At 52.7% G+C, this 19752-nt stretch overlaps 1 protein-coding gene and 1 non-coding gene across 9 annotated transcripts; both read left to right on the top strand.

Moving 5' to 3' along the window:
• The first annotated feature begins 654 nt into the window (after positions 1-654).
• Positions 655-19677, top strand: EIF4G1 (eukaryotic translation initiation factor 4 gamma 1). 8 transcript variants are annotated; one of them, XM_055568863.1, is made up of 33 exons: positions 656-837; positions 1658-1714; positions 1936-2029; positions 2322-2408; positions 3514-3690; positions 3923-4022; positions 5096-5208; positions 6007-6099; positions 6297-6363; positions 6618-7439; positions 7690-7778; positions 7871-8057; positions 8149-8282; positions 8411-8569; positions 8718-8903; positions 9094-9291; positions 9518-9664; positions 9872-10108; positions 10300-10404; positions 10522-10681; positions 10885-10985; positions 11564-11666; positions 11862-11964; positions 12193-12425; positions 12568-12686; positions 12809-12981; positions 13615-13740; positions 13895-13976; positions 15463-15561; positions 15674-15808; positions 15942-16023; positions 16138-16278; positions 19046-19677. In XM_055568863.1, the coding sequence occupies exons 3-33, from the start codon at positions 1970-1972 to the stop codon at positions 19228-19230; spliced, it is 4803 nt and encodes a 1600-aa protein (XP_055424838.1). In that variant the 5' UTR covers positions 656-837; positions 1658-1714; positions 1936-1969; the 3' UTR covers positions 19231-19677. The 8 variants fall into 8 exon arrangements, with proteins under 8 accessions (XP_055424839.1, XP_055424838.1, XP_055424837.1 ...); XM_055568862.1 differs by having other exon boundaries at positions 8715-8903; XM_055568864.1 differs by lacking the exon at positions 2322-2408 and having other exon boundaries at positions 655-837; positions 8715-8903.
• Positions 10730-10805, top strand: LOC129645174 (small nucleolar RNA SNORD66). The gene has a single exon (XR_008711262.1). It is a non-coding gene; the product is annotated as a small nucleolar RNA SNORD66 (small nucleolar RNA).
• Positions 19678-19752: the final 75 nt, after the last annotated feature.

Raw genomic sequence — 19752 nt, 5'->3', positions numbered from 1 at the left:
ATCCAATAGGGTGAAAACAGGGTGGGTAAAAGCTCAGAATTGAGCCAGACTGCATAGTTTCAAATACTCCCATTTTACAAGTATTAAGTAGGTAAGTAGTAGGTACATCACTAGGAGAGTAAGTAGAGAAATTTGGATTAAAATCCAGGCTGACTCTAAGTAGCTTTGGCTTTAGTATGTCCCTTCAGGCAGTTCAAAATTTTTTGGCTGCCAGGGAGAGGTCTTGGATTTACTTATCCCATCACTATTTGAACTTTCTATGACTGATTTTAGTCCCTCCCTGGGAGTGGCTGATCTTTATAAAAGACAAATCTAACTCCCTACTTAGAATATTTCAATTCTTTTAGCGTAACACCCAGTTTAATAGTTCTATATCTAATTTACATTATTTTCAAAGGCTGCCTAATTTGTATTTTTTTCCGTTTTTGTCCATGGTTTACTTCGGCGGGACCGAGTCTTTAATGTCAGTATTCTCAACCCTCAGCCAGCACTTCGCCTGGCACTCAGTATGCACTCAATAAATGCTTGCTCAAAGTATGAATGAACCAAAGAATCGCGGAACACAGACGCGGAGCCGGGTCGGCCAGGGAGTTCCAAAGTTCGGGAGGGGACAAGAGGCGGGCAGTGGCTGTCACATGATAAGGCGGGGCAAATCCCATGTGCTCCGCGGCGCCGGGCGCTGCTCCGCCCTCTGCGCCGGTCACGTGGGGCCGCCGGCTGCGCCTGCGGAGAAGCGGTGGCCGCCGAGCGGGATCCGTGCGGGGAGCCGGAAATGGTTGTGGACTACGTCTGTGCGGCTGCGTGGGGCTCGGCCGCGCGGACTGAAGGAGACTGAAGGTAAAGCCGCCATGTCCGGGCCCGACCCGGCCCCCCCACCCCCTCCCCCCGCATCCGCCACCATCCGGGCCGGGACCGGCTACCCTGCGCCGCCGCCCCAGCGCCCTGGCCCCGCGGCCCAAGCCCGGGCCCCGGCCCGCCAGGGCCCGATCCCCGGCCCACGTGTGCCCGGCCTGGCTCGGCCTGGCTGCTGGGTGGGGGTGGGGGAGCGCGGGGCCGGAATATGCGGTCCCCGCAGGCCGGGAGGGCGCCGGGTTCCCCGGCTGCTAAGTGCCACCTCGGCCCGACCCGAGGAGGCCCCGCGGGCGCAGGCACCGCGGCTCCCGGCCCGCCGCCCCCTCCCCCCTTTGCGGCCCGGCCGCCGGGAAGTGACACGTTGTTCTTTGGCACTGGCCGGCGCTGCGCAGGGAGGGCGCAGGGGAGGGAGGCGGCGGCGGCGGGCAGGGAGGAGCCCCCGGCCCCGCCCGCCCTCCGGGCCGACCCTCACTTGCTTCAAATCGGCTCTTCTTCGGCCGCCGCCCGCCTGGCCTTTTACGGCCCGACTGCCGCCTTTCCTTGCCTCCACTGCCGGGCGGCGGCAGGCCTCGCCTCTGGCCCCGCGTGGGTGCCTCCGCTGCTACCCACGGCAGGCGTGCCTCGTGTGCCCCTGGGCCAGGCCCCGAACCCGGTGTCCCCTGGTGGGGGGTGGGGACACCACGGCCGAAGCTGCTAGCTCCGTTTGTGATCCGGGAGCCTGGTGCCAGCGAGACCTGGAATTTCCGGTCTGGTTGGTCTTGGGCCCCGCGGAGCCAGGTTGATACCCCTCACCTCCCAACCCCAGGCCCTCGGATGCCCAGAACCTGTAGGCCGCACCGTGGATTTGTTCTTAACCGAGGGGGTGAGTGAAGGGCTGTTTCAGCAGATCGGGGGGTGGTTGGAGGTGGTGAGGGTTTGACAGGGTGTTGGTGGGGACGTAAGCTGGGTCTTTAATGTTCCTTTACCCCCTTGGCGCCTCCCGGCCTCATTGTGGGACCCAGCCCTTGCTTTAACCCCTCCCCCACTCCATTTGCCTTAAGTTTGTGTCCCTTTCCTCTTCTGAGCCCCACTCTTTCCCAACAGGTGCTGGGGGGACCCTGATGTGGCACCAAATGAAATGAACAAAGCTCCACAGCCCACAGGCCCCCCACCTGCCCCATCCCCTGGACTCCCACAGGTAATTAGGAAGGAATTAACAGGGACTGGGGTGGGGGTTGGGGAGACCAGGCAGCCGGGTCAGGAACAGGTTCCAACCTCTGGATTTTCCCACCCCCTTCTGTGTCAGGGCAAAGTGCAGCTTCCTGCTGCCAAATTGAGACAGGGCCCCCAGGCTGTTCCCAGGGGCTGTCATGGGGAGGGTATATGTGGACTGTTGAGGCTCTTGCCACAGATCTGCTCCCCTTCACCAGCTTGAGTTTCTGCACCACCTGGGTTTCCCCTCTTGCTGAAATCTGGTCTCCCCCCTTCAGCCAGCGTTTCCCCCGGGGCAGACAGCACCGGTGGTGTTCAGTACGCCTCAAGCGACACAAATGAACACGCCTTCTCAGCCCCGCCAGGTGAGGGGCTGTGGGGAGGGGAGTAGGGGGCCTGGGTGGGAGCCATGTAAAGCTTAGGCCAGTTTGGGCCTAGGATGGAAACTCTGGAGGCCTGGTACCTGCCCCGGTTTCCTGACAGTTGCTATGTATTCTTTTATGCGGCTCTGCACTTTGTACTGTTGATTACTCACGGTGCCTGGCCCCTCGGGGAGTATGTTGTTGGTGGGGATGGCATTGCTAGGGGTTCTGGTGCCTTGAGAACTGGGGGCAGCGCTTTGGGCCCTGCTGCCAACTCCTGCTTTCCTATTTCCTCCTTTTACTAGGAGGTCGCCATTGCTCTGTTCCTCATCCCTTCTTTCTCTTTGGACTGTGGGAAGAGAAACATTCCAGCTGGTTCTTAGCTTTCTCTATTCCTAAATTCTTCTTCACTAAATGGGAGAGGATTCTTGTCCTGCCTCTTTCATTTTTTTCCCCCTCATCACCTTGGGGATAATTCTCTTCTTTCCTGTCCCCATGTGCTCTCAGGGAGGATTCAGGTCTCTGCAGGTAATACCCCTTTGCTAATCCTGGACTCTCTCCTGGTCTCACCCTTACCCTCCTCCCTAGTCAGGGGCTAGACACAGGGACTGGGGTTCCTCAGGGTGGGGACTTGTTGGTTGTCCAGGTCCTCAGTCTGAGGCTGACCAGTGCATGTTAGGGGCTAAATCTTGCATAGCGCGTATCTGGGAACTGGGAAACTTGCATGTTAGCAGTTAGCTCCTCAGTACCTTAGGATGGTGCAGTGCATGCTGGGGAGTATGCTGCTGAAAAAGGCTTTACTTAGGCATGATGCATCTGGGTGTTAGGAAGCCTCTGCTGAAGGATAGCGTGGAGGAGGTGACATGAGTATGCATGGCAGGGAGGGAGTAAATATACCGAGTGCAAAGTGTGTACCTGAGTTTGGAGGGCACACGTGAGTTCAAGAGGCCACTTAACCATCCAGTTGGTCAAGTGAGTCTTGGCAGTGTTGGTCCCATGTTCCAAAGCCCCTGATACTTCTCTCCAGACTAGAGACATAGTGGAATGGCCATTTTGCTGTCCACTTCCTCCCCTGCCCAGTGCCAACTGCCTTCCTCCCTCCTGACAGCACTTCTACCCTAGCCGGGCCCAGCCCCCGAGCAGTGCAGCCTCCCGAGTGCAGAGTGCAGCCCCTGCCCGCCCTGGCCCAGCTGCCCATGTCTACCCTGCTGGATCCCAAGTAATGATGATCCCTTCCCAGATCTCCTACCCAGCCTCCCAGGGGGCCTACTACATCCCTGGACAGGTGAGGCTGGAGGCTTGGGTGCTGAAGCCACACAACCTTGTCCCCGCTCCCCCACCTCCCCCCACCCTGATCCTCCAGTCCCATCTCTCCTCTAGAGGTGGGACTTTCTTCTGGTCATTGCCCAGAGTTGGCTTGTCCTGTCTTGCCCTGCATTCTCTTTGTAGTCTGATGTGGTATTCATAGCTCCCTCAACTCCTTCTCTCCCCTCCTTATCCCCCTTCCCCTCCATCAGGGCCGTTCCACATATGTTGTCCCGACACAGCAGTATCCTGTGCAGCCGGGAGCCCCAAGCTTCTACCCAGGTGCAAGCCCTACAGAGTTTGGGACCTACGGTAAGCGGGGTCTGAAGTCGGAGAGTGAGTCCCAGGGAGCATTTAAACTTGCCTAATTTCTAGGACCCTTCCCAGGCCTGTCTCTTGCTCTAAAAGTGATAGCGGTAGTCAGGATTGGTGCTAATATGTAACTAGTATTGGGGGGTGGTGGCGAGAGGATTTTACACTATTGTTGAGAGTTGTAGAGTCCTCCCCACATCAAGGAATATAGTTCAGGTGCTAGTTTGAGGACCTGTCAGTAAATATTCCCTGACACTTGTTCCATGGTTGGGGGGAGCCCATGTAACATGGATTTGGGAGGTTTCTGTAGCTGTTTTTCATTTATATTCTAGGAAAGGATTAGTCTGTTCTTTATGGCAGTGGTTTCCAAAATTTTTTGACCATCAGGAAAAATTTTGAGTATGTACTTCTAATACATGTATGTTTTTGTTTGTTATACGTATGCATAATTTAAACAAATAACACTTAATGTTGCTTGTCAAAAAACAAGTGGAGGTTATGGATGATATTAAAGAATGTATCCCATTTTGGAGACCATTGCTTTAAGGAATTTTCCTCATCCTGGGCCTGGTTCATAATGTTACTTTTTGTTTCCTTGCCCCTTAGCAGAGGGCTGGAGACTGGAATTGGACTCAGGTTGAATGGAACAGGGTTGGCAAATCTGTTTTTATCATTCCCAGCCAAAGACCTGATTCTGTTTCAGGTTAAGTAGTTGCTGCTCTCTCAGAGTGTATGTGTGTGTTTGCTGGGGGTGGGATGCACCCATGTTACCTTATGGGGTAGAAGAGGAACAGACATAGTAGCTGGTGTGTGGTGGGGAAGGAGTGCCTGCCTACAAGGGGTGTGTGTGTCAGTGTTAGGAATTCTTGTAAACGCAGTTCAGACTGGTTCCCCAGCTTTGACAGACACCTAATTCCCTTGGGGAGGAGGGTGGGGCAGGGTAAGGGGCCGGTTGTGGGTGATGAGAGGTTCTCCAGGGGCTGGGAGGCATTTGTGCTCCAGCAGGCATTTGTATGTGGTTGGGCCCTGACCCTGCCACTATTCTCCTTTCCTTGTTCCCCCCCTCCCCCAAGCTGGCGCTTACTACCCAGCCCAGGGTGTGCAGCAGTTTCCCACTGGTGTGGCTCCCCCACCTGTTTTGATGAACCAGCCACCCCAGATTGCTCCCAAGAGGGAGCGGAAGACGGTGAGTAGCAGCAAGGGGTTGTAGGACATCTGGGAAAGCAAGGATCAAGGTCAGGCACTTTGTGGGTCAGGGAGCCGGAAGTTGAGGGAGATCTTCACCTGAGAGGAGGCAGAGAATGGGGATGTGTGAAATGCTCAGGTTCTTTGTAAGGTACTACGATTTCAGTATAGAAGAAGCTCACTAGAAGATTGAAGTGTCTGGTAGGGAAATTCTTGAGAGACCTGGGTTCTCTGTCCATAACATCTAAGTTTGGTTTTGGGTTTCTGGTGGCTTGCCTTGAAAATGGTTTGTTTTCTGTGTCCCCACCCCCCAGTCCTGGAAGCTCTTGAGGCCTCCGCCTCTGCTCAGTCCTCAAGCCCTGGGCGTGGTGCCCAGAATAGGGTGCCAGGGCTGGGGAAGCCGCTGAGTCACCCTGGCTCCACCCACTGGATCTGGGCCCTGCCCCCAGAGATCAGGCAGACTAGCCACAAGTGAGCCGGATGGGTGCTAGATGGGGGTCCTGGGCCCCCAGGCATGCAGCCACTTCTTGGGGACTGGTGGGGCAGGGATAAGGGAGGGAGGGGCATTGTGATGTACGTATCTGCTCTGTGAGGTCAAGAGTGTCTTAGGGGTGGGGGCCAGGGCAGAGACTACAAGAGCAGCTGGATGGGTTGACAGTAGAACTCACAGGGTTTCTGGCGCCCACCCACCTGCTTTCCGGTGGGGGGTGGGGGGTTGGCTTGGAGTCTTAGGAGCGGGGCAGGGTGGAGAGGTGGGCTGCTTCTGTTTCCCACTTAGCCCGTAGCTTTTTTTCCCCAGATCCGAATTCGAGACCCAAACCAAGGAGGGAAGGATATCACGGAGGAGATCATGTCTGGGGCCCGCACTGCCTCCACACCCACACCTCCCCAGGTACTGTCTGGCTTTTGAGTGATGCCCTGACTGGGATGGCTGTTCTTCCCTGGATTCCCAGGTCCCTTGATCTTTTTCTTCAACTAAGGGACTTATTTCCCTGCTTTCCTGGATTTCTAGGCAGCTAAAGTAGAAATGGCTGTAGCAGGGTTGTGGGACTCTTCAGGGCAAACTTGGTAACCCTTTGTGTCCTGCAGACGGGAGGCGGTCTGGAGCCTCAGGCTAATGGGGAGACACCCCAGGTTGCTGTCGTCGTCCGGCCAGGTAAGTAAGCAGGTGGGGCATGGCTTTTAAGGGGAAAAGGAGTGTGGCTGTTGAAAATGTCTGAGAAGAATGACTTAGGTCTCAAGTAGTAGTATTTAAAGGCAGATGGATTTTGAGTGGGAATGAAAAAGACCTAGGGGAGAAGATTGGTATGTGTAGGAGAGGCTATTAGGTTGGGAATGCTTGGCTGGGAGGAGGAACAACAATCACGGGGAAGGACTTGCCTCTAATTACCTGTTCTTCCTATGGTGCAGATGACCGGTCGCAGGGAGCAATCATTGGGGAGCGGCCAGGGCTGCCTGGCCCAGAGCACAGCCCTTCAGAATCCCAGCCTTCATCACCTTCTCCAACCCCATCACCGCCCCCAGTCTTGGAACCAGGGTCTGAGCCTAATCTCGCAGTCCTCTCTGTTCCCGGGGACACAGTGACAACAGGGATGATGCAGACGTCTGTAGAAGAATCAACCCCCACGCCCCGTGAAAGTGGGGAGCCGTGTTGCCTCTCTCCAGAACCCACTCCCCTCGCTGAACCCATATTGGAAGTAGAAGTGACGCTGAGCAAACCAGTTCCAGAATCTGAGTTCTCTTCCAGTCCTCTCCAGGTTCCCAGCCCCCTGGCATCTCACAAGGTGGAAATTCTTCCTGAGCCTAATGGCACAGTCCCATCTGAGAATTTGGAACCAGAGGTGGAGTCAAGCCCAGAGCTTGCCCCTCTCCCTCCTCCAGCTTGTCCCTCTGAATCCCCCATGCCTGTTGCTCCAACTGCCCAACCTGAGGAACTACTCAACGGAGCCCCTTCACCACCACCTGTGGACTTAAGCCCAGTCAGTGAACCTGAGGAACAGGCCAAGGAGGCTGTAGTGTCGGTGACTCCCCCAACTGTCCTTCCTGCTGCCCCAGCTGTGGCTCCTCCAGTGGCTTCCCCTGCTCAGGAGGAGGACATGGAGGAGGAGGAAGAAGAGGAAGAGGAAGGAGAAGCTGAGGGTGAGAAGGGAGGAGATGAACCTCTCCCCCCAGAGAGCACCCCTGTCCCAGCCCACCTATCCCAGAATTTGGAGGTGGCAGTAGCCACCCAAGGTAAGGTGCTGCTGGATGGTGGAGGTGGGGCAGGCTGGGTGTGCTTTTTCCTTTTTTGATGGGTGACCTCTTGGGCCATTGTGTCTGGGTCATAGAAGCCCTGTAATGGAACTCTCAAGGGCTAGATTGAGGAATTATAAGTTGAGAGAGGATGTGACAAAAAAAGCGAATATTGTACAGTGGCCTCTTTTTATTTTTCCCAGAGGTTGGGGTTCTCCTTAAGTTATTCTCACTCCTCCCCCCCAAATAGTGGCAGTGTCTGTGCCAAAGAGGAGACGGAAAATTAAGGAGCTCAATAAGAAGGAGGCTGTAGGAGACCTTCTAGATGCCTTCAAGGAGGTAAGGGAGCAGAACGTGGAGGGAGCAGGGCAGAGTGTGGATGTGGAACAGTGGAGACAGTGCAACCAAAACGGAATGTGCAATGGTTCCAGGCGAACCCAGGGGTACCAGAGGTGGAAAATCAGCCTCCTGCAGGCAGCAATCCCAGCCCAGAGCCTGAGGGCAGCAGTGTGCCCCTGCGGCCTGAGGAAGGAGAGGAGACCTGGGACTCAAAGGAAGACAAGATTCAAAATGCAGAGAATATCCAGCCAGGGGAACAGAAGTATGAATATAAGTCAGGTATGTGGAAAGAAAGGGTGAGAAGGGTTGAGTATGCTTGTCAGGATCCAGGAGAGAGCAGTGTGATTGCTTCATCCTGTCTTCCTTGCAGATCAGTGGAAGCCTCTAAACCTTGAGGAGAAAAAGCGTTATGACCGAGAGTTCCTGCTTGGCTTTCAGTTCATCTTTGCCAGTATGCAGAAGCCTGAGGGATTGCCCCACATTAGTGATGTGGTGTTGGATAAGGTTGGTAGGCCTGAGAGAGAGAGTAAGTTTATGCTGGTTGGTTGACTGAGGAGGAGCCAGAGGTTCTGAAAGAGTGGTCAGTAGCTAGCCCTGTCCTGTTTCTGATACCTTCTCTGTCTTTTTCACAGGCCAATAAAACACCATTGCGACCGCTGGACCCCTCTAGACTTCAGGGCATAAATTGTGGCCCAGACTTCACTCCGTCTTTTGCCAACCTTGGCCGACCAGCCCTTAGCAACCGTGGGCCCCCGAGGGGTGGGCCAGGTGGGGAGCTGCCCCGAGGGCCGGTGAGTGGGTCTGGCAAGGGATGCGCTGGGGGTGTTGGCCCCTGTATCTCATTGAGGGGTGGGGAGAAGTCTGCCCTGGAGATGTGGGCGATGGTGGTAGTTGTGCTGACTAATTCCCTGTCTTTTGTCCCCGCTCCTTGCTTAGCAGGCTGGCCTGGGACCCCGGCGATCTCAGCAGGGCCCCCGAAAGGAACCACGCAAGATCATTGCCACAGTGTCAATGACCGAAGATATAAAGCTGAACAAAGCAGAAAAGGCCTGGAAACCCAGTAGCAAGCGGACGGCGGCTGATAAGGACCGAGGAGAAGAGGATGCTGATGGCAGCAAAACCCAGGTACCTGCAAGTTGTGCCTTGGTCTCCAGTTCTCTTCAGGGTCTACCCTCTGAGCCAGCCTTGACCTCTGCTTCTGGCCATTCTCATCACTAGCACCTATCCGAGTCCCCACGGCCCTCTCCCCCGCCTCCCGGCAGCCCCTGAACACGTCACTGGATTCTATGTCTTGTCTGTTCCCTCTCTCCTCCAGGACCTGTTCCGCAGGGTGCGCTCCATCTTGAATAAGCTGACACCCCAGATGTTCCAGCAGCTGATGAAGCAGGTGACGCAGCTAGCCATCGATACCGAGGAACGTCTCAAAGGGGTCATTGACCTCATCTTCGAGAAGGCCATTTCAGAACCCAACTTCTCCGTGGCCTATGCCAACATGTGCCGCTGCCTCATGGCGGTTAGTTTCCACCATTCTCTAAGCTTTGTGGTCTAGTTCTCACTTCTCTTCCTAAGCCTCTGAGTCCAGCTTTTTGGTTCTCCTCTATCCTATGCTGGTGGTGGCAGCCAGAAGGAGGCAGAGCCGGGCCAGAGGTCTTCAGGGGTCACGTAGTTGAAGACTTTTGGAGGGTTTTCCTTGCCCTGCCCTCGACTGGTCTGAATGTGACGTTCTCTTTGACGTACAGCTGAAAGTGCCCACTACAGAAAAGCCAACAGTGACTGTGAACTTCCGAAAACTGTTGTTAAATCGATGTCAGAAGGAGTTTGAAAAAGACAAAGATGATGATGAGGTTTTTGAGAAGAAGCAAAAAGAGATGGATGAAGCTGCTACGGTGAGAGAAACTCCCCTCCCAGTTCCACTACTTCACCCAGTCGCTCCTCAGCTGCAGAAGTGGGAGTGGGGATAGTGGTATTTGGAGGGTTCTCTGCCTTAGAATGTGAGTGCTTAGTGCTAGGTTTAGGAATCCAGGTAGTGGAGGGAAGGTTTTAACTGAGTGGCTGGTGTCTTTTTGACATGACCCCTGTCCTATGACCGGCAGGCAGAGGAACGGGGACGCCTGAAAGAAGAGCTGGAAGAGGCTCGAGACATAGCCCGGCGGCGCTCATTAGGGAATATCAAGTTTATCGGGGAGTTGTTCAAATTGAAGATGTTAACAGAGGCAATCATGCATGACTGTGTGGTTAAACTACTTAAGAACCACGATGAAGAGTCCCTTGAATGCCTTTGCCGTCTGCTCACCACCATTGGCAAAGACCTGGACTTTGAGAAGGCCAAGGTAGGGGTCCCGGGGTATGGGTGAGGCCAGGCTGAAGCACGTGGGGTCTGCCGCACACTGACCAGAACCCTTCCCAGCTGTTGCATCGGCATGGCACTGTGTGCCCCTGAGCTGCAGTGGTGGGGCTGAAAGCTTGAGGAGGGGCGGGGTCTGTAGCTGCAGGTGACCTTGATCTCTTTGCTTCTTGCTAGCCCCGGATGGATCAGTATTTCAACCAGATGGAAAAAATCATTAAGGAAAAGAAGACTTCATCCCGGATCCGCTTTATGCTGCAGGATGTGCTGGATCTGCGAAAGGTGTGTGTTCCCTCTTGCCCACTGTCAGTCTGCTGCCTCTGACCCCACAGCCCCTACTTCCTGCCACTGGTCTGGTCTTCTCTGATGTAATTACCCTGTGACTGGCCTATCCCACAGAGCAACTGGGTGCCACGCCGAGGGGACCAGGGGCCCAAGACAATTGACCAAATCCACAAGGAAGCTGAGATGGAGGAGCATCGGGAGCACATAAAAGTGCAGCAGCTAATGGCCAAGGGCAGCGACAAGCGTCGGGGTGGCCCTCCAGGCCCACCCATCAGTGAGTTTGAGGCTGGGACTGAGGGGGGACAGTGTGAGGGGTTGTGCTTTCCACTGATGACTTCTTATTAGTGCCACGTGTCTGGGCCACTGAGACCCCGTGATGGAACTGAGGATCTGAGGAAGGAAGGCTGGTGGCAGCTCTCCAGAACAGGGTTGCTGGGACTTAGTTATCATTCCACCATGCTTTCCTTGTTGTTCCAGGCCGTGGCCTTCCACTTGTGGATGATGGTGGCTGGAACACAGTACCCATCAGCAAGGGCAGCCGCCCTATTGACACTTCTCGACTCACTAAGATCACGAAGGTAGGGGTGTATATGTTGGAAGGGGTGTTGGTCAGTGATGGGAGAATAAAAGAGTGGTCAGACGGGCCTTAAGCATAGGCTTGGATCTTAGTCCCCTTGCTTTCTGAAGTTGGGAAGGTGACAACTTGAGTTTTCCCCCTTTGACCAACTAGTTCGATTACTGGGCAGGACTGTTGTCTCTAGGGAGTGAATTCACATTGGTCTGAACCAGTGATTAGCACCCTGACATGCATACCAAATCCAGCCATTCCCTGCTTCTATATACCCACAAGCTACAATTGAGAGTTTTCTACATTTTTTTTAATGGAGGAAAAAAGTGATACTTTGTGACAAGAATTTTTATAAAATGTAAATTTCAGTGTCTTTAAGGGTTTGGCACAGAACCACAGTCCTGCCTTGTAAGTGCTGTCTGCCACTGCTCCTGTGCTACAGTGGCAGTCAGCTAGTTGAAACGTATGGTCTGCGTAAGGCCTGAACTATTTACTGGTCTAGGCCGCTTGTGGCTCTGTGTGGTGGGGGCTGGCTGGGGGCTTTGACTGGATCAGACCCATGACTCTCCGCTCCCTTTCCTTCCTCAGCCTGGCTCCATTGATTCTAATAACCAGCTGTTTGCACCTGGAGGCCGATTGAGCTGGGGCAAGGGTAGCAGTGGAGGCTCAGGAGCCAAGCCCTCCGATGCAGGTATGGAGGCTACTGTCACTGTCAACAGCTGGGTGGTTTTTCAGCTCTTGAGGGCAGAGCCTTGTCTATATGGGAGGCTTTGACTGCAGAGTGGTTAGATCATACAGGTGGTGTGTACTCGGGACTAGGGACTGAACTACCTTCGTGCCAGAACTAGGACCAGGTGTCTTTAATCTGAGTTTTCTGCTTCCCCAGCATCAGAAGCTGCTCGTCCAGCTACTAGTACCTTGAATCGCTTCTCAGCCCTTCAACAAGCAGTACCAACAGAAAGCACAGACAACAGACGAGTGGTGCAGAGGTGAGGTTTCCTCGGTGTCTCTGTTCATCACACTGAGAATGCTCATTGGGTTTTGGCTGCTAACACAGGAATTCCTAACACCTGTAATGCTCAGAGCTCCTGACTGAGTTGGGGTGTATTCCTGCTGCCACGAACAAGGCCGGACAGTTGCTCAGCATGTTTGACAGTTAAAACAGGCGCGCACCTGGGCAGTACAGGTGAGAGACGATGTGCCTGTCTGTCTTCCAGGAGTAGCTTGAGCCGGGAACGAGGTGAGAAAGCTGGGGACCGGGGAGACCGCCTAGAGCGGAGTGAACGGGGAGGTGACCGTGGTGACCGGCTTGATCGCGCCCGGACACCCACCACCAAGCGGAGCTTCAGCAAGGAAGTGGAGGAACGGAGTAGAGAGCGGCCCTCTCAGCCTGATGGACTACGCAAGGCAGCTAGCCTCACGGAGGATCGGGACCGCGGGCGGGAAGCAGGTAAGGGGCCGGGGGAGGGGAAGAGAAGAGTGTGGGCTGGTTTGGGACCAACCAGTCCCCAGACAGTGTCTTCAGGGCTTCAGACCCTGTTTGCTAGGAAGACGGGAATTGATGAATCTGTGATATGTTTTTCTCCGCTCAGTGAAGCGAGAAGCTGCCCTCCCCCCGGTGAGTCCCCCGAAGGCTGCACTCTCTGAAGAGGAGCTGGAGAAGAAATCCAGGGCCATCATTGAGGAGTACCTCCATCTCAATGACATGAAGGTAAGCCGTGAGAGCGGTCTGAGTGAGGGATGACAAGGTGGATGGCCTGTGCTGACAGGCAGGGGTGGAGGGTCTGAGCCACACAGTGACTGGCCTCCCTTCTGTGCCCTGCGCCCCTGCAGGAGGCAGTGCAGTGCGTGCAGGAGCTGGCCTCGCCCTCCCTGCTCTTTATCTTTGTACGGCACGGCATCGAGTCCACGCTGGAGCGCAGCGCCATCACGCGGGAGCACATGGGCCGGCTGCTGCACCAGCTGCTCTGTGCCGGGCACCTCTCCACTGCTCAGTACTACCAAGGGTATGACTGGTCTCTGCAGGCCTCCCGTTCTTACCTTCTCATACCTTTCTCTCCTTCATAGGACCCATGAACCTTGAATAAGAGTGTAGGCTCCTCAGCCATTCTGGTCAACATAAGTTTTGGCATGGTTGGGGGTGAGCTCTAAGGAGAAGGTGGCCTTAGTGTGAGATAGGGCTTCCCTGATAGTTCAGATGGTAAAGAATCCACCTGCAATGCAGGAGACCCCAGTTTGATTCCTGGATCGGGAAGATCTGCTGGAGAAAGGGATAGGCTACCCACTCCAGTATTCTTGGGTTTACCTTGTGGCTTAACTGGTAAAGAATCTGCTGCAAAGCGAGAGACCTGGGTTCAGTCCCTGGGTTGGGAAGATCCCCTGGAGAAGGGAAAGGCTACCCACTCCAGGATTGTGGCCTGGAGAATTCCATGGACTGTATAGTCCATGGGGTCACAAAGAGTTGGACATGCCTGAGCGACTTTCACTTAGTGTGAGATAATTGCCCCGTGTTTAGGAAATGTTCCTGAGGAGGGTCCTGCAGTTGATCCTTTTAGCGATGCCTTTGTTGCCCCAAAAGGAGGGCAACAAAGGAGTGTAGGCTTGTCTTAGAAGGTCCTGACTTTGAATTCCCTATGCAGGCTATATGAAATTCTAGAGTTGGCTGAAGACATGGAAATTGACATCCCTCATGTGTGGCTCTACCTAGCAGAATTGATAACGCCCATTCTGCAGGAAGGTGGGGTGCCAATGGGGGAGCTGTTCAGGTAAGCCCCCTCTGGTGGAATTCAGGGGAGGTAAAGATAGGAAGGAGAGAGAAAGGAGGCGTGGTGGGTCAGAACCCTGGATTTAGGAACCGATGGGCTAGTATGTTGAGAGTGTGTGGGAGGCTAATTTAACAACGGAATGTTTATCTTATAGGGAAATAACAAAACCTCTGAGACCCCTGGGCAAGGCTGCTTCCCTGTTGCTGGAGATCCTGGGGCTCCTGTGCAAAAGCATGGTGAGTGAGCCTTTCAGAGGTGGTTTGTTTAGGACGTCTCTTCCCACCATGTGGTTTTGGTTGCTTGTGGTGACCCTGAAGCCTCATGGTCCTTTTTCAGGATGCATGGTGCTGGGTTGGTACCTGGGAGGGAAAATGGTGAGGCTGGCACTCTTGCTCAGACCAGTTCCTATAGTAGGTTCTGGCCAAGGCTGGAGGAGAATGAGAAATTTAAGGCCCTCTGGAGAAGGAAATGGCCATCCATTCCAGTATTCTTGCCTGGAAAATCCCATGGACAGAGGAGCCTGGCAGCTACAGTATGGGGTGGCAAAGAGTTGGACAGGACTGAGCAACTGAGCACAAGGTCCTAGGCCTTTGATTGATGAGTTAATTCATTCAGCTAGCCTCTTTTAGAACATTGACCACATACTGGGCAAAGTACTGTGAAATTGCAAAGGGGTGTCTGTTTGGTAATGTTCACGACAGAAACTGCTTTATTAAAGTTAACTGACTAGCAAATACAAAGGTGAAATGACTGGAAGGGCAAGTTGTCTGTGGTACTTAGTGGTGGTGAGATGTCGGGAAATACAGTTTTAAGAGAGTTCAGCTCTGGAACATGGAGGAATGAGTCTTTGAATCAGAGAGAAATTGTCCTTTCATATTCTTTTAGGTAAAAATGTATACCAGATAGTTTCTAAGAAGTATAGAATAATAATTCAAAAGAAAAAACGTATTGATCTAGTAGTATTTCATTGACTCCAAGGTGCCATGGATTTTGTGACATTTATGCACTGCTAAGAAAGAAAAAACTTACGGTCTTATTTTAAAAATGTATGTCAGCTGTGAGACAACTCGATTTTAATGGTGTTAAGAGGGACGTTTTTTAAAGTCCATGAAGTACTTTTGTCAAGAGTTGATGACATCATCCTGAATATGTTGCTGTAAAACTGCCATGGCTTCAGAATCTGTTGCCCCTTAGAGAAAATGAACTCAAAAGACTGCCGTTTTCTGATTTGTGTTGGGGTTACATCTGCTTCTAAATTTTTCTGGACTTCGAAGCTGAATACTTATTAGAGGTTGTTCTCTCCCATAAGCTTTGTTACTTGCAATAATGAAAAACTAAGCTATTTTAGAAAGAAATGTAGATGTGTGTGGAAGGCTTGGATGAGGTATTTTGATTTGGTTGTTTACCTTTTGTGGTCCAGTAATTCTTTGAGAGTCCTGTGACCTAGTTGACCTTTTCCTAGAGGCTCTCAGGCCATCTCCTGAGTCTCATAGCACTGTGGTAGGTAACTTCTCGTGACTGGATGGTTATTTGACTGATGTCTGTGCTTGGTACTAGACTGTGGCCATGGATGCACTGTTCCCATTCAGTATCTTAGCATCCTGAGCTGCTTGCAGGTGTCTGGTGAGATTACAGTATGCATTTGTTAGATGATATTTGTGAAGCTGTTAGATTCTTGGAGAGAATGAGAGTTGTCTAATGAGTTGGTCTAATGTTTTCCAGGGTCCTAAAAAGGTGGGGACGCTGTGGCAAGAGGCTGGACTCAGCTGGAAGGAATTTCTGCCTGAAGGCCAGGATGTCAGTGCCTTTGTCACTGCGCAGGTTTGTGGCTAGACTTGGGTGGACTCTAGCACTTGGGGCCGGCCAGTCTTCTTCTCTTCTGTTATCTCATGTGATGCGTTTACCTCCCGACTGTGGGCCTTTCTGCTTGCAGAAGGTGGAGTATACCCTGGGAGAGGAGTCAGAAGCCCCAGGCCAGAGGTTGTTCTCCTTTGAGGAGCTGCGCAGGCAGCTGGAGAAGCTGCTGCAGGAGGGCAGCAGTAACCAGCGGGTGTTGGACTGGATAGAGGTATGTTTCTCCTTGAGACTGGCGTGGAGAGAGCGAGCGAGAGAAGGTGGTGCTTGGTGGGGGCAATAAGAATGGAACCTTCCAGGCATAATTTAGAACTTTTGAGCCATTTGTTTCTCTTTCTCCTGCACAGGCCAACCTGAACGAGCAGCAGGTGACATCCAACACATTAGTTCGAGCCCTTATGACAACTGTCTGCTATTCTGCAATTATCTGTAAGAGGAGCCAGGGAGTTGGTGGGGCAAGGGTGGGTGGTTTGGTCTTTACCTCTGGTTCTGAACCAGGCTGAGGGTGCATTATTCTACTTACCCCTGTCTTTCTCCCTATAGTTGAGTCTTCTCTCCGAGTGGATGTTGCAGTGCTGAAAGCACGAGCGAAACTGCTACAGAAATACCTATGTGACGAGCAGAAGGAGCTGCAGGCGCTCTATGCCCTCCAGGCCCTTGTAGTGACCTTAGACCAGCCCCCTAGTAAGAGCCAGGCCACGGGGATGGTGAGGGTGGGTGGGCTGGAGGAACTACCAGACCGTAGCGGGGCAGTGGTGGAAAGGGTCTCAACCGAAGAAAAGTGGGTGGTCCCTGGAGAGCAAAATATTCTCATGATTGAGTCCTTTTCTCTCCAACACTGTTTCCTTACTGACAAGTGGAAGGAGTTAGACTTGGCCTTGAAGGTTAATTGACTGCCTGTTTTGTGCTTCCCCAGTGGCTCAGTAGGTAAAGAATTTGCCTAGCAATGCAGGAGACATGGGTTCGATCCCTGGGTGGGGAAGATCCCCTGGAGGAGGAAATGGCAACCACTCCAGTGTTCTTGCTGGGATAATCCCATGGCCAGGAGAGTCTGCAGGGCTACAGTGTGTGGTGTCACAAAGAGACACGACTTGCGTGACTGAGGATGTACTCCTGCCACGCACTGTGTGTCAGGGCATTGGGGTTGGGATATTAACAGTGATTAAGTCAAACATAGTTCCCATATGAGCATGGAGTTGGGTAAGTGTTGGAAGATGGGTCCTGCAGGATACTCTGGGAGAATTTACCTAGTCAGAGGGAATGAGTGGGAATTGATACATGGGGACTTAAATGACAAAGTAGAAGGGGAGACATATATGTATATGAACTGTATATGTAAAGGGAGGCCTTGAGGTTGAAAACATGATACAAGGTAAAAACTTAAAGGAAGGCCAGTGTGGAAGAGCACAGCAGCCAGTTGTATGTGAGGCAGGTAGGGTGGAGAGATGGATGTGGCCAGGTCATGCAGGACTCTGTAAACCATGGGATGAGTTTGGGGCTTTAGCCTAAGGACAGGAAAACCGGCCTTTGTGGAATTTTAAGCAAGGATTTTAAAAATTCTTTTTTAGTGTTTAGATCATCTTGGCCATTAGTGGGAAGAGTGATTTGGAGTGGGGTGAATGTGGCTAGATTGGCTGGCTGATTGGGGCGTATTGGTAGTGGCTCAGCCTCTCTGGTGGAAATGGGGATGGGAGAGGGGTGGGCAGATTCAAGACACACTGGCCTGGGGATAGAAAAGAAATTGGAAGTCATATATGACTCCCAGGATGGTTTTAACAGGTGAGATGATAGTGGGGATGTCATTTACTGGACAGTAGTGACCACTGGATCAAGTTGAGTTTGGTCATACTGAGTTTGTGGTCCTGGTGGGGATGATCAGAGATGTCAGGTAGGTAGGCAGCTACCTGGGTATCTGATTTGGAGAGGAAGAGGTCAGGGCTGAAGGCCCATTTCTGGAGGCACAGGGCATATTAGGAGAGGGAAATGGTCTATAATGCTAGATGCTGCTTGAACAGATCTGAAAATTAGGGCCTCTGGTATGTGAAAACATGGAGGCTACCCTGGCAGAAACAGTATTTGGTAAAGCAGGGGACAGGATCTGGATTGGAAAGGACAGGGTAATAATACTCCCCTGAATCAGGAAGAAAATAGCAAGTGCAGACAAATTTTTTTTTTTTCAGTACTTTGATTATTTGATTTGGCTGAGCCAAGTCTTAGTTATAGCTTGGTGGGATCTAGTTCCCTGGCCAAGGATTGAACCCAGGCTGACTGCATTGTGAGCATGGCAGTCTTAGCCTTTGGACCACCAGGGTAGTCCCTAGAAGAAATGTTTGAATTCAACTAATCTCTTGTCAAAAGACAGATCTTATTTTGTTTGGGTGTGAAGAGATAGTAGGTGTTAAAAGGAGGCTTTTAGTGTTTAGGTGGGAGAAGCTTGGGCTTAATAAATATGGGGCAGAGTGGTGGATAAATTGATTGTGTAGAGTCACTGGGATACGTATGCATGGGGTTTGGAAAACAAGTTTGGGATAAGTGATCAGTTGCTGCCATTGCTGAGGGATAGGGGTTGGAGGCTGTCCATAGCCTCGGTTGTGGCTTTGAGGGTGTGTGCCTGAGGAACATCCTGGCTTGGAGTTTCTCTTAGATGGCTCAGTTGGTGTTTCACTGAGGCCTGGACTCTAAATTCTATGCTGTATTCAAAAGAAATCAACTTCTCAACCTCCTTTTGCTTTTAAGAATGTACTGTTTTCTTTGGAAAGACTGGCAGTGCATGTGGGGAATGGAATAGATTATGTTCAGGGTTGTATAAGTGCTTTGGAAGGCTGACGGAAAGCTGGGGGTGAGGGAGCAGCAGAGCAGAGAGGGTGCTTGAGTTGAGCCTAAAGGAATTCACTAGGAAGGTGATAAAAGGTGACAAGAGAAACAATGTTCCTGGCAAAGGATACATCACACCTAAAAGTGTCAAGGCCAGAGACGGGGTGGATATATGTTCAGGAGATGTGTGGAAAGTAAGAGAAAATTAGGGTCAAGTTTGACAGAACCTGTAAAATGGGGCCGGGGTGGGGTCAGTGAATGTTCCAGGTTATACCCTTGACTTTTGTGGGAGATACGTCTCAGCCTTTTGTGATTCCTCAAATTCAGGAGTACCAATTCTGCAGTTTTCCCCATTAAATAAATATATCGTGAGTGGAGAAGCTTGAAGCTGCTGAGGTGAGGCTGGGCAGGTTTTACGTTTTGGCCAAGTGACTCATTCTCGCCAACCAGTGTTTTAGATCATGAGATTAGCATGGTGTCAGAGACCTAGTCACTCTGGAATGGCTAGACACACAAATGTCAGCATGTTGGGTCTGGGCCTTGTTTCAACAGTGGAGCTTAGGGGTGGGATTCCTGGGCGGTGGGATGGGGTGCTTATGGATAGCATGCCTCTAACTGCTGTTCTGCCTGCTTGCAGACCTGCTTGGGATGTTCTTCGATGCGCTGTATGACGAGGACGTGGTGAAGGAGGACGCCTTCTATAGCTGGGAGAGTAGCAAGGACCCTGCTGAGCAGCAGGGCAAGGGCGTGGCCCTAAAATCTGTCACGACTTTTTTCAAGTGGCTTCGTGAGGCGGAGGAGGAGGAGTCTGACCACAACTGAGGGCGGGTGGGGCCGGGGACTTGGAGCCCCATGGACACTCGGATGGCCAAGCCAGCCGCCTGGACTGCAAGGGGGGGCGGCAGCAGCGGCGGCGGTGGCAGTGGGTGCCTGTAGTGCGATGTTGTCTGAGCTAATAAAGTGGCTGAAGAGGCAGGATGGCTTGGGGCTGCCTGGGGCCCCCCCTCCAGATGCTGCCAGGTGTCCCTCTCCTCCCCCCCGGGGCACAGAGATATATTATATATAAAGTCTTGAAATTTGGTGTGTCTTGGGGGGGGCACCACCGCCTGCCCCTGGGGTCCTTTTTTATTTTCTGAAAATCACTCTTGGGACTGCCGTCCTCGCTGCTGGGGGCATATGCCCCAGCCCCTGCACCACCCCTGCTGCCTGGGCAGGGGGAAGGGGGGGCACGGTGCCTGTAATTATTAAACATGAATTCAATTACGCTCACTGCCTCTCTGCTTTATGGCCTGCTCCCTCTGGAGAAGGGGTCTGGATAGGTGGGCAGCCTCCTTTCCAGAGCTG

This window comes from Bubalus kerabau, chromosome 2, assembly GCF_029407905.1.
Source record: "Bubalus kerabau isolate K-KA32 ecotype Philippines breed swamp buffalo chromosome 2, PCC_UOA_SB_1v2, whole genome shotgun sequence".
Taxonomy (NCBI): domain Eukaryota; kingdom Metazoa; phylum Chordata; class Mammalia; order Artiodactyla; family Bovidae; genus Bubalus; species Bubalus kerabau.
Note: the sequence above shows the minus strand (reverse complement) of the source record. Positions and strands in the feature narration are given on the sequence as shown.